Genomic DNA, 12,949 nt, shown 5'->3' with positions numbered 1-12,949 from the left:
TCAAAAACAAATATTCAATCGACAATTACTTAATAAGGTCAATTTATCCTATTACATAATATTTAACACAATAACAACTTACCTTTGAATAAGAGAAAATAAGAAATATTTTAAAGGTTAATTTAAAACTTTAACAATATTTTTAATATAAGTGTAAATACACGTAATTATAAAAAATTACATAAAATCACACAATTTAATATATTAATAATATTAAATATTAGTTTAAAAATTTATTATTATGCAATAGATTGGCACGTGAAAACTGCTTATATTTAATATATTAATAATATTAAATATTAATGATAAGGCAGTTTAATTAGATGATTTCTGAAATAAAAATTCAGTAACATGTAAGTGTTATCTTCTCTTTATTTTTGTTTATGGTAAAAAATGATAATTTGTAAACAAATAATTCAAGAGTAATTTAAGGAGTGAATTTAGATTCTCTTAAATTCTTTTACGTGTATTATTAACGTGATGCTCAAATTAGCGTTGTAAAGTAGATGATTAAACAGGAATAGCAAATGATAATTTTACAAAACTAAATCACACTGTTTACAGTAAAAAATGATAGTTTGTGAATAAATCATTCAAGAGCAATCTAAGAACTGAATTTAAGTTTTTTTGAGTTCTCTTAAGTTTATTGTTAAACGTAATGCCTAGATTGACATTGTAAACGTAGTATTTAAGATGGAATAGTAGATCACAATTATGCAAAATTGAATTGAAAGCAAAGTTTTACACAATCGTATTGAACAAAAATAAAATTACAAGAACGAAACATAGCAGAAATTGGAAATAAAGAATATGAATGTAAATTTGCAGAAAAGTAAACATGCGACCCCTCATAGTGAACAACAACCGTGAAACTCCAGGTAACTGGTGTTTGGCGCGGAACAGAATTTTAGTATGCAGAGACTTTTATGTGCAATGTCTGAGTGCAAAAAGTCATCCCCGATGATATAAAGCTTTATAGTATTTATAGGCAAATAAACCACCCTCGATCTCCTCTTTTCACGGGCATTTCTCAGCAACTATTTTTCATACGTGCTTGCCTTCAATCATTGTTACCCATTATCCACAATTGCTTATAATCGTGCTGTCAGTTGAGGCTTTTCCATAACTGCTATCGCCCATGATCTTTCTTCATGTCTTGAACCTTCCACTAATGGTAACCGTTGATAATTGTTTTGACCATTATAACTCTTTCGATATCACTTTTTGAGCTCTATTATGTCTCTTGTAAACTTAGAATATTTTTCTTTAAGTTCATTCTTTTCAAGCAATTTCTAGGGAAAATCTTTGAGCTCATATAATCTTTTTGATTTAAAATAATTTCTTCCTCAGTTTTGACTTTTTGACCAATTCTCGGAGAAATATGAGAGCTCATTCAGTGTTATGGACTTAAAATATTTTTCCAGTGATTTCTTTTTTTTTTTTCGAGCAATTTTGAGGAAAATCTGGGAATTCATTCAGTTTTGTGGACTTAGAATATTTTTCCTGTTAGTTCCTATTTTTTGACCAATTCTAGGTATCAAAGACTTGAAAATCCTCATAAACTCATCAAAAGACCATTTTTCCTGTTAGTTTCCTCATCAAATATCATGTCTTATGTGAACTTAGAATATTTTTTCTTAAGTTCCTTTTTCTCGAGCAATTTTTGAGAAAATTTTGTGAGCTCATTTAGTCTTGTTGACTTAAAATAATTTTTTCCTCAGTTTCTACTTTTCAACCAATTATGGGAGAAATCTGATAGCTCTTTTAGTCTTGTGGACTTAGAATAATTTATCTCTTAGTTTCTACTTTCTAACCAATTCTGAGAGAAATCTGATACCTCATTAGTCTCGTGGACTTACAATATTTTCCTTGTCAATGTCTGTTTTTCAACCAAAAATAGGTCTCTTCATGTTTTGTCAAAACTGCTCAAAATATAGCCTTCTTGAAGAAGGATGAGGCTGTTTTCATAATTCCTCAAAAATGCAATTTTTAAGCATGGAAAGACTCTTCTCTAACCCCTCGAAAACTCCTCGAAAAGTAGATACTTCAACAGAATTTTAGAACTTAGAAAATTTTTCTTTCCCCCAAACCAATTTATAAATTTTAATATTTTAAATTTTTTTTATGGGTAGGAAAATTTTCACAAGATTCAGATTTTAGACTTTTCCTTCAATTTTTTGTTCTGTTCAAGATGAATTCTCGAAATTAATCGATGAGTTATCATAAATGCAATCGAGCCAATTTTCCTATCTATCGATCTCTAAGACCAAAATTTCTTATCCTGTGCATGAGATCACTTCGACTACTAGCAAATCCTAAGGCTTTATCAAGAGCTACTCCATTTATGTTGCCTCGGAGGCTGCCTTCCTACTTTTGGCCAAGCAAGCCAAATTTTCCATGTTCTCAATAGCCAAATCTGATTCATTGGCCTTTAGGACCTTAGCGGCTTAAAGAGCCACTTTTATTTTGTTTTTAGCCACATAGGCCAAAATTTGAGCCAAAAGGGTCAATCCTTCATGTTGCAATTCAAACTTTTCTTGGCCTCTGATACTTCATTCTGAAGGCTGTAAAAACCCATTGAAGGATCTAGTCAAATTTCATAGGGCGCTTGTAAATTGACATTCTTGGTAAAATAGAGGCCGCTCACATCTGTCATGCTAAGTGGTGAAATGTTAGCAATGACTTTGTCAAACGTCTTGGTATCAAGGCTGCTAACATTAACTTCAGACTTAAAATAACTATGATATTCGTCAACATACTCTAAGATCTCATCGTTGTTCCACAAGCACAACTTCTGATGGAGTGATAAAGGTATCACTCTAACTCCATGGATTCATTCTCTTTCAAGCAATAAATTGTAGCTTGCCTTGGAAGCTATTATCACAAAAATAGTTGCTCGGGACATGGTCTTAAATTGACAATTAGTACCCCTTTAGAACCCAAGGTCTTCCCCTCATAGTCTGTTAAAATCATGTTATGGGGCAATAGGTCCTCTTTTGTCTTTCTGATCTTTTTTAGCAAGAAATTAGGCATGAGATTGATTGCTGCCCAGAGTCAACGAGGACCTTATTCACTCAAAATTTTTCATTTATTTGATTTGCCACATATAATGGCTTCACATGACTCGGGACTAGAAAATCCTTAGAAACTCCTCAAAAAAGTCTTCAATGTTGTGGATTTAAAATAATTTTCTTTTCAGTCCTATTTTTTAATAAAAAATGAGTCTTCATATTCTGTCAAGACTACTCGAAATATGATTTTCTTAAAGAAGGATGAAGCTCTTTTCATGATTTCTTAAAAATGAAATTTTTCAGCATGGAAAGACTCTTCTTTAAACCCTCTAAAACTCCTGGAAAAGTAGATCTTTCAACATAATTTTAGAACTTACAAAATTTTTCTTTCCCCCTAACAATTTCACAAAAAATAAATGTAATGTTCAATATTACATTCAACCCAAAAACAAGTGAATAAAATAATAAAAGGTGGCGTTAAAAATTAAAAAGAAGAGGTGAAAGTAGGCAAATCTTTGATCATTTCCAATTAAAAACGATCGTCACAATACAAACTTTTGACATATTAGCAGCCACATATGCAAACATGTGTGAACAGAGAAAGGATTCATAAGTAATTTAAACTAATGGTGAGAAAACAATCGGTGGATGAAATTAGAAGGGCAATGAATAGGGTGAGAAAGGAAAAGAGCTCACTCAGTGGTGCCAATATGGTTGGATTCAGCGACTCGAAAGCGAAGAGATGACTCAGTTGCGAGATTGTCGACACGCAAAGTAGTCTCTCGAAGAGACTAAACCGTGCATTTGGGTCTGTTGAGCTTCAATTTGATGTGTTCATCACTGTCATCTCTTCCGAATAAATGATACCATAGAATCATAAAATTTGAATTTAGAAACTCCTAACTTTTTTCAAATTTTTTTTTGTCTTTGTGGTCTTATTTGAATTTTTCCTTTACTTAATTATATTAAGAGACTCTCAACGTACTCTCTTAATATCATCAAGTATCATTTTCTTATACTAATAAAATTAAAAATTATTATCCTGATATAGTCATCTTTAAAAATGCATAGTTAATAAATTTTAAGTTAGAGTCCAATTATTAAATATATCATTTAATATTACTTTACACCTGTTAACCAATTTAACAGTTAAATTTACTAGATTCTTTTAATTCAATTAAGTTACTATCAACTTTTAACTTCAAAATTTTTAAGCTTTTAATTAATTTATTATTTTTCAACTGACTTTTTTTTTAAATTTTATCAAATACACACTATATTAATATAGATATTACTACTAAAAATGATAAAAATATTATTTAAAAGTATGGAATAATTAAACATTATTTATTAAAATTAAATATAATTTTAAAAAATAAATATTTAATACTTTGTAACTTTTTAAAATTATTTATACACAAGAATAATTAAATATTTAAAAATTATTAACAAATATTCTCAAAATACTATATACATTAATTATTAAAAAATACCAAATATTTTTATATGCATTAATTATTAATTTTTTATAATTTATTTATTATGAAATTTGTATTAAGAAGACACCCATCCATTCTTTATATACATTCATTTTATATACAAGCCGCTAGTTTAATCATTAATTGGTATAAATAGTGTAAAAATATGATTATCTTTATTAATTATGATAAGTTAGTTGCTTAGCTTTAATAAAAAAAAAAGGGAGGAGAGTAAATTGTTTATGATGAGTTTTTGAAACAAAAATTTCGTCCTAATTATGATCACCCTTTGTTAAAATGATTGGAAAGTTGTGAGATGTGGAGGGCATTGAATGAATACATAGGAATCACCTCAAAGTAGACAGCGTGTTACATGGGCCAGATGTCAATTTAAGCTGGTCGATAACGTTTCGCATGCTGCCCTCCAACTAGACATTTTCAAGTTATTAGCAGGAAAACAACGTTGTGAAAGGAGTCAACCTCATAAAAGCACTAAACTTGCATTGATATGGGGTTGGAAGGGGCCCTTACTACTCATGGAACACATTGCTTCCTTGCTTTCCCCAAACTCATTTTCAAGCTCAAAAGCAGACCTATTATTATCTGCTTTAACAAGCGTAGAAGCAAGCACAAACACCTCCCAATCCCCTCTAATTCAAATACCAATTACATGTTATATAATTAGTTAAAAATATATTATCTCTTTCAAACTGAATAAGCAATTTCAAAAAATATATTATCTTAACCATTATTGCTCAATGAAAAGACTTACGATCGCGAGCAAACTTCATGTATTCGATGCAATAACTTTAGAAAAATAGAAATGGATAGTCTTATATAAAATTCCACTGGTACTATTTTGCATTTCTCATGCAGCTATTATTAATTACTTATAAAGAGAACAAAAAATATAAAATCACGATACATAACAAAAGTATAATAGAAAAGGTAAATTTGAGACATGAATTCCCCTAGGAAAACTCATCCCCTAATGATAGTAGTAATTTGTACATAAAAGTGAGCAAAACCGTCAACGCACGCTTAACTTTTGGCACTGTGCATTGGAGGATGCGTCACGGAAGGGAATTGTATTTTATATCCACCTCATCAGAAAGTTGCTGCAAAAACCATATACTCTCATCGTTCCACAGGCTTTCTAACGACTCACCGTTCCCCTGTTCAAAAATCTGGTTACTCAAACCTGCCCATGGACCCGACCCTTTTTCAAGACCCGAAGAATCACTGTGATCCGAATTCGAAGGAACTTGCAACTCCCCGGATGATGAGTCCGAGTAAGCACCACCGGCGCAGGAGAAGTGGTTCGCTTTTGCACACTCTGTTCCTGAGTCTGAACCGTTTTGGACCCCGGCTCCATATGGGTTTGGGCTTGGACCCTGGAGAGTGTGCGGTGTGGGCTGAACCCGCTCCAGCAAGCGGGGCATCCACACGTAACGCAACGCGTCTCTGAACTGTGTGCTGTTTACATCGCACTTGAGCTGCTTCGCCTGCTTTATCACCCTGGTCCTCCAATAGTTCTTTATTTCATTGTCTGTTCTCCCCGGCAAGTGCTGAGCGATCTTCGACCACCTACGAAAACATTCTATGCATTTTTACACCGTATATCTAACTCCTAAAACAAAACAACCATGAAGAGTGAATTTTACCTATTGCCCCACCGAGAATGAAGGTCAAGAATCAATATCTGTTCTTGGAGCGTGATATTTCCACGCCGCACGTCGGGTCGCAAGTAGTTTAGCCACCTTAATCTGCAACTTTTCCCGCTTCTCCTCAGGCCTGTTTATTTATTTTAATTTTGAAAAAACTTGGTTACCATGTAGGCTACGCTAAAGTAACTAACGATCATGATATTAATAACTAATTGAGCTGGTAATGAATTATGAATTTAGAAGAAAGTGTATACGTGCCTGCAGAACGTGCGACGGAATTCCAGTGACCTTCACCGTGGGTGGTGATGTAATTGACGAGAATGGTATCCTCGTCAACCGTCCATGGACCCTTTCTGATGCCGATATCGTTTTCATTGTGGTGCAGATGTGGCAGTGAGCCACACCCATCTTTCTTAACCTTGACATCTATGGCTCTCATGGGTGGGATTTGGTTAGTGTTAATTGGGGACATGTGGAGTTATATATAATGGAGTCGGATAAGAATAAGAACACTCCAACATCTTCACTCCACGGAACCAAAAAAGGACGCGGACCACACGGACAGGGTACACGGACAATGCACCAGATTCCATCTTGTTTTTGTTATAATTTTTTTATCTTTCTATAATAATTAAATTTAATAGTGTTACTTTTAGGATTAAGATAGAACTAAGGTTGCTGTGTGGAGTTTGACTCGTTGACTCCTGCTTATCTTCCAGACACGCGCCAAGAAAGATTAGTGCAAGACTACAACTTGGTGCTGTATCTTTTATTTTGTAAACATTTCACACTTTCCTCCCCCTTTCTTCTCTTGCTTTTCTTGTTCAAACAGCCATTTTTACTAGAAAAAATAACCACTCTTTTAAATATTGGTTGAAAATATATAAGTACAAATTTGCTTCATAAAAAATTATTGTTTCAAAACTGTTAACATAATTTAATACGTATTCTTAAAATTATCAGAATTTTTTAATAAAGCATTATCCGTGGCAATATAATTTTTTTTATTGCTTTTGAAAGCCGAATTCCCTAACTCATAATTAATATAAATATTTTTTTAATTCAATTATAATTTTATTTTGTCTTAAAAATTGACAATGTCTTAAAAAACTAAGTTAATCAAACAGTATTAAAAATTACATACACACTAAAAGTTAACCATTGATTTTGTAACTTAATTATTCCCATTAATAAAAACTTTGTTTAAGAAAAGCTAAACAATTAATATATAGACATTATGGATAAGTAAACTATATTAATGAGCTGAGCGTACAACAAATTAAAACATTAACATATAGGTTTCTTTATAGTGTCAATAAGCACTTAATAAAACAACTGGATGACATCTATAGATATTGGAATAACATATTAATTGAAATTTTAGTGTTAACTATTTGTATTAAATAATATAAATCTATTCAAACTTCCTTATATACACATAATTATGACAGAGAAATGTTATTTAGATAGTTTGAGTGTTAATTTCAACACATTGTCATGAGTTTAATTAACTTTAATCTAGCTTGATATTTCGATATGGTTAATTTCGTGAACCCAAACCTGGGTCATAATTTTTTTTTTCTGACTAATTATTAGTCTAACTCGGTATTTTGATAAAAACAAAAATTTAGATATGATGGAGGTAGAGAGATAAAACGAAGGAAACAAATTATGTGAATATAAAAATCAACACGTTATATAAAAGACATCAACTTAATTTGATCAATTTTTTTTATTTAATTTGTCAAATAAGTTTTATTTTTATTAACTATTAAAATAACTATCTTAAAAAATCAGTTAACATTCCTCCATATAACTCTATATACTAATTGTGAGCATCCACTCTTAAACAAAGACATTTTTAATTACTATGTCAAATGATAATAGTTTTAGGAGTTATCTTATACGAAAGTTATTTTTTTTAACTTTTTATCCTTTTCATTATATAATATGTCTTTTCTAATTTTGAGTATTTATTTTTAAAATTTTTATTTTAATTTATATTTTATATTTTCTATAATTTATATTTTAATTTTATATATTTTTTAATTTATTCATATTTAGTATAATAAAATACTTATTAATAATAACAATAATCTTTTTTTCTAAATTCATTAAAATTTAAATAATTTTATAACATGCTTTAATTTTTTATATAATGATATTTTCATAATATACAAGAAACTTATTAATTGATGTGTTCCAAAGAAGAAATGGTTGATCCCTGAAGTGAATCCCAATCTGCATCACGAGAAGAAAGACTATAGAGTTGATCCTTGGTATTCTCAACCAGCAGCAATCCAACTCTCATGTCCTAAATGAGTCTTAAAGTTTTATCTTGATAGATAATATTTTTATTATTTATTAGCAAAGTTTTTATAAATTGGGTGTGGAGGTTGCAATGTTTTCTAAAGCATTGATACACATGTTAGTTATAAATTAATAATGAAATTACCTTTAATCGGTAAAGAATAATGTGGTAAATTTGTTAACATGCAAAAAGTAGTAGTTTTCATAAATTTAAATGAGTGGGCAACAATCACAAAATCCACAAGTCGGTCGGTGTCAGTTTGTGTTTCACGCAGAATCAACCCAACCCACCCTACCCTATATTTTAAAAAACGAAAGAATAGAAAAGCGACGTGCATGGTTATAATTAAGATAAATTCCAATTTATCCTTTCAAGGCCATGTTTTTACTTCAGAAGCTTTTAGAAATTCAGTTCACCCTCCTTAATATTACATTTCATGATTTCTTTTTCTTTTTCTTTTTCCTCCGGAGTATTATTAATCTATTATATTTGTCTCATTTATAAATTAATCCTAGTTTATTTGGATGAGGAGTCCAGAACAAAAAAAAAAGGATTAAATAATTATAAAATATTAAAATTTAAATAATATACCATTCAAATGTATATGACAATGTTTCACTTTATTATTCTAATTTTAAAATTATAAAATAAAGTATTCATTAAAATGAAAGGTATCATTTTTATCCATTTCCTTCCAAACCATTTGTCAAAATATTATATTTATTTGATGTGAAACTCAGCTTGTTATGATGAGTTTTATCTTGTGTATATAATCTGAGTCTACTCAATATTTAGTGAGATGCATATAAAATTCACTCCTTAATAATTTGTCAAATATTTCGAAAAGCGAGGGATATAAGCTCAATTCCCAGTCACTTTTTTAACCATTTTCTTCCCCGAAAAAGGAGTGAGGTGCGAAAAAAAGAGTACAGAAATTAATAGCATAGCTCTTTATAGTAAATATTTACTTTTGTCCTTTAAGTGAACAGCTGTTATCTTACTTTGATCGTTAATTTTGTTCATTAATAATTTAAACTACTAATACATTTCTACTATTAAGTTTATTGTTCAAATGGGAAGGAGGGGGAGGTCTCATAACTCCCGTACTCGATGCCTAGTCCCAATGTGATGGGATAATGATGAAGGCCACGATTTGCATACGCTAAATGATTTATTATTTACGAGACCGACCTCTGTGGCATGATTTTTGTGCTCCAAACCGACTATAAATTATTGGCTCATTAAGTTAGAACCATGGAAAAGAAAACCATGAGATGGGTCCACTGTTTCTTCCCACTAAGAAAAAATGGTATTGACCGTGGAATGGAAACAAAACTTCACACTACCCACCACTTTTCTTCACACATACACGAATTTCTCATTCTTGATTCCAATTAAGTGTGTTAGGTGACTAATATTGTAAGAACGTACTCTGAGAAATTTTGTGCACCAAGAGCTGAGTAGTCAATGAGAAAGAAGATGAATTAGACTTCATGCAATTAACTCATCAAAGTGAGTGATCAGCGCAAGACTAAAAGGGAGAAAATTTGATATGTTTTTGCACGTTGACCCAAAGATCAAATAGCCATCGAATTGGGAAATTTTTTTCAAGTGTTAAAGATTCTGTGAGAAAACATAAGTCTAATCGCCGGTTGCAACCAAAATATAAGAGGTTTCATCGCAAATGTTTTCGGGCCTGCTAGTTCACATTTCATGTAATTTAAAAATCTCAATCAAAATCAAACACGTTATTCATGAAAAACATAAATGGTTGGCTCGATTCAAATTATATTTGATGACAGAGAGGAAGGTGTCAAGTGATAAGATGTTTGCCACGAATGTTAAAATCGAAATCAAATCTAACTAAAAACGTAATTCGTTATGTAAATCATACTAATAATTTCAGAAGAAAAGAAAAAGAAAAGGGTAAGGTGAGAAATTTATAGAAATTGTACTGTTCTTCTATTTGTCGTTTTTCGAACCTTAATTGATCTATTTCGGGCTGCTAACTGCTGAGGAATACAACAATCAATACAAATCAAAATCTTTTGCAGGAATTTACTGTTCAGTGTCCCCGGAAAAGAATTTGCGTGTCACAAAGCAATAATATATATGGTTAAAATTCAATGGTTGGTTCAATTCAAGTTTCCATCTAAATGATGAAAATCGATCGACCATATAAATATCAACAGCGACGTGTCAATACTGCTCTAGACCCTAGGATAAAGCCACAACACCCTACATGCTTTTCAAAGTGAACATTTGCATTATTGGAAAATATTTCCTTCGTAATTTTTGTCCATGATACAATTATGTAAGAGATAAATATCAAAACATAGAAAAACGATATAATATGAGTTTTTTAGATAAAAAAATCTATTAACGTGTTACCTGCTCTCTACAATTACAACACATCACTGTATGATCGATCGGCATATACGTGGGACTGTGCGAGTACTAAAATTTAGATAGTAAAGATAAGATAACATCTTTCATTTTAAAAAATAGATAATAGCCAAATTGCATTAATAGTGTTAAAAAATCTTAAAAATTAATTAGAGGTATGTACTCTCTCGTATTATTTAATTTAAAATACATAAAATAAATGTTACTTTATTCATGTTATAAACACGTGGAAACAAAATATACCGAAATCACTTGTCTCGTTTTCTTATCCTCGACCCTGTATTCTCAACCAAAATTTGCCATGTAAATGAAGAAATCCATGTGATGAACTTTTTCCTCGTATTTCCTCGATCTTAACACGTTGTTATTCCTAACGCCTTCGTCGCCTAGCTTCCCCATGAGAGCAATCATGTTAACGCTCTTTGCTAGTGGTATTTTCCTTGTCACAGGAAATAAAGAGGGTATCTTGTCGTGTGCGTACATAAGCATTAACTAGTTGAGCATTCTTTTGATGTCTTCGTTGCAATGAGTCCATGATATTCCTTCTGATCATGCTATCACATCACATACTTCTCATGTACACTATGCTTTTCACCCTCAACCTTTTTATTTTCCTCCGAGTAAGAAGGTAATGACATCTCTTGAAACTACCTTTCAAGACAACACAAACCAGCCATGCAGAAGCTAACAAATTCTATTTTGTAAGGGGAGAGATTGAAAGATAAATGCAGGACGACACCCCAAATTATTTACGTTAAAATAAATTGAAGTATAATGTAAATCAGTCTCGAAAGAAAAGGTCTGATTTTCAAAATTGTAATTTCAATTTTATAATAATAATTCTTTTGTTTGAGTTGTGCAAAAAAATGAAATTGTTGGAATATACTTTCAAGCAAAATTTTAATTCTATTTTAATACTTTGAGCGAGTTAGTAGTAGTTATGGGTGATATTACATTAAATTTGAGTGAAAAAATAATAACTATATGTACAATAACAATGATTGAGCAATGGTATGGCAGAGACTATAACAATAATTAGTAATGGTTGTATCCCGAAAGGAGATGAAGATGTGGCGCCAAGGATAGTTTACACCAGCAGTATTAATAGTGATGAAAGGTGATAATACTGTTATACTGATAAATACAGTAACATGGATAATGGAAATAGGGCAAGGAATGATAATAATTATTAGGGATAAAGATAAGGATAACAACGATAATAATAGTAAAATTAGTAATAATAATAATAAATAGTAATTATAGTAATAATATCAACGATTAATAATGATAATTATAACAATAATATTGAAGATAATAAAAACAAGAGTATATCAATAATAAAAGAACAAATATAGAAGCAAGGTTTGTAACCATTATAATTTAGAAAATAAAGGCTAAAAGAATATTAACCTTACTTATTAAATTCTATGAAATGAAACCATAAATTTGTAATCCCAAATTCTATGTGCCAAACAAACAATACATAAATATGCTTAAAAGATCAAAGTATCCAAGCTTGACTAATTTCGTAGTTTTGTATTAATTATTATTAAAATAATTGAAACATATTCTTTCAACTCATGCTTAATAAATTTGTATAATTCCATTATTAATTGGATGCAACCAAAATTGAATGTGAATTTATCTATAAAATAAATAAATAAATAAGTTTCACTATTTTTATTCTTAAATTTATTAATAGCGATTTACAAGTAAAATATATTTATTTTACTTTCTTAAATCATTATAGCATTTCTCTTATAAATTTTGTTATAAAGTTTATCCAAATTATCTCTTATATTGTAATAGATATTAGCATGGTCAAAGAGTCTTTGTTGCGAGGGAGAAAAACAGAACATATTATGTTGGATTCACTCTACAGCTGGTTTGGTGAAAGGTACCAAACAATGGTATTGAATATTTATAAATGAATAATTATAGGGCGACAATTCAAACCTTTGTTGCTTAAGCACTTAGATCCTCTGCCTTTTGCTTTCCCATGATCTTGTTACTCTATTGGGTGCAAAACGCATATGTCCTACGATGCTTTCGGAGCATTTGATTGTTGACCATATC

At 30.6% G+C, this 12,949-nt stretch overlaps 1 protein-coding gene and 1 non-coding gene across 2 annotated transcripts; both read right to left on the bottom strand.

The window, feature by feature from the left end:
• Positions 1-3,752: 3,752 nt before the first annotated feature.
• Positions 3,753-3,859, bottom strand: LOC113873967. The gene has a single exon (XR_003506031.1). It is a non-coding gene; the product is annotated as a small nucleolar RNA Z107/R87 (small nucleolar RNA).
• Positions 3,860-5,334: 1,475 nt separating this feature from the next.
• LOC113873779 (transcription factor JAMYB-like) lies at positions 5,335-11,284 on the bottom strand. Its single transcript, XM_027512089.1, has 5 exons — positions 11,174-11,284; positions 8,906-8,947; positions 6,415-6,523; positions 6,154-6,283; positions 5,335-6,076 (listed from the first exon to the last, which is right to left on the bottom strand). The coding sequence occupies exons 1-5, from the start codon at positions 11,282-11,284 to the stop codon at positions 5,563-5,565; spliced, it is 906 nt and encodes a 301-aa protein (XP_027367890.1). The 3' UTR covers positions 5,335-5,562.
• Positions 11,285-12,949: the final 1,665 nt, after the last annotated feature.

The sequence above is a fragment of the Abrus precatorius genome, unplaced genomic scaffold (genome assembly GCF_003935025.1).
Source record: "Abrus precatorius isolate BTA unplaced genomic scaffold, Abrus_2018 Scaffold7, whole genome shotgun sequence".
In the NCBI taxonomy this organism is placed as follows: domain Eukaryota; kingdom Viridiplantae; phylum Streptophyta; class Magnoliopsida; order Fabales; family Fabaceae; genus Abrus; species Abrus precatorius.
This window is presented reverse-complemented; position numbering and strand designations above follow the sequence as displayed.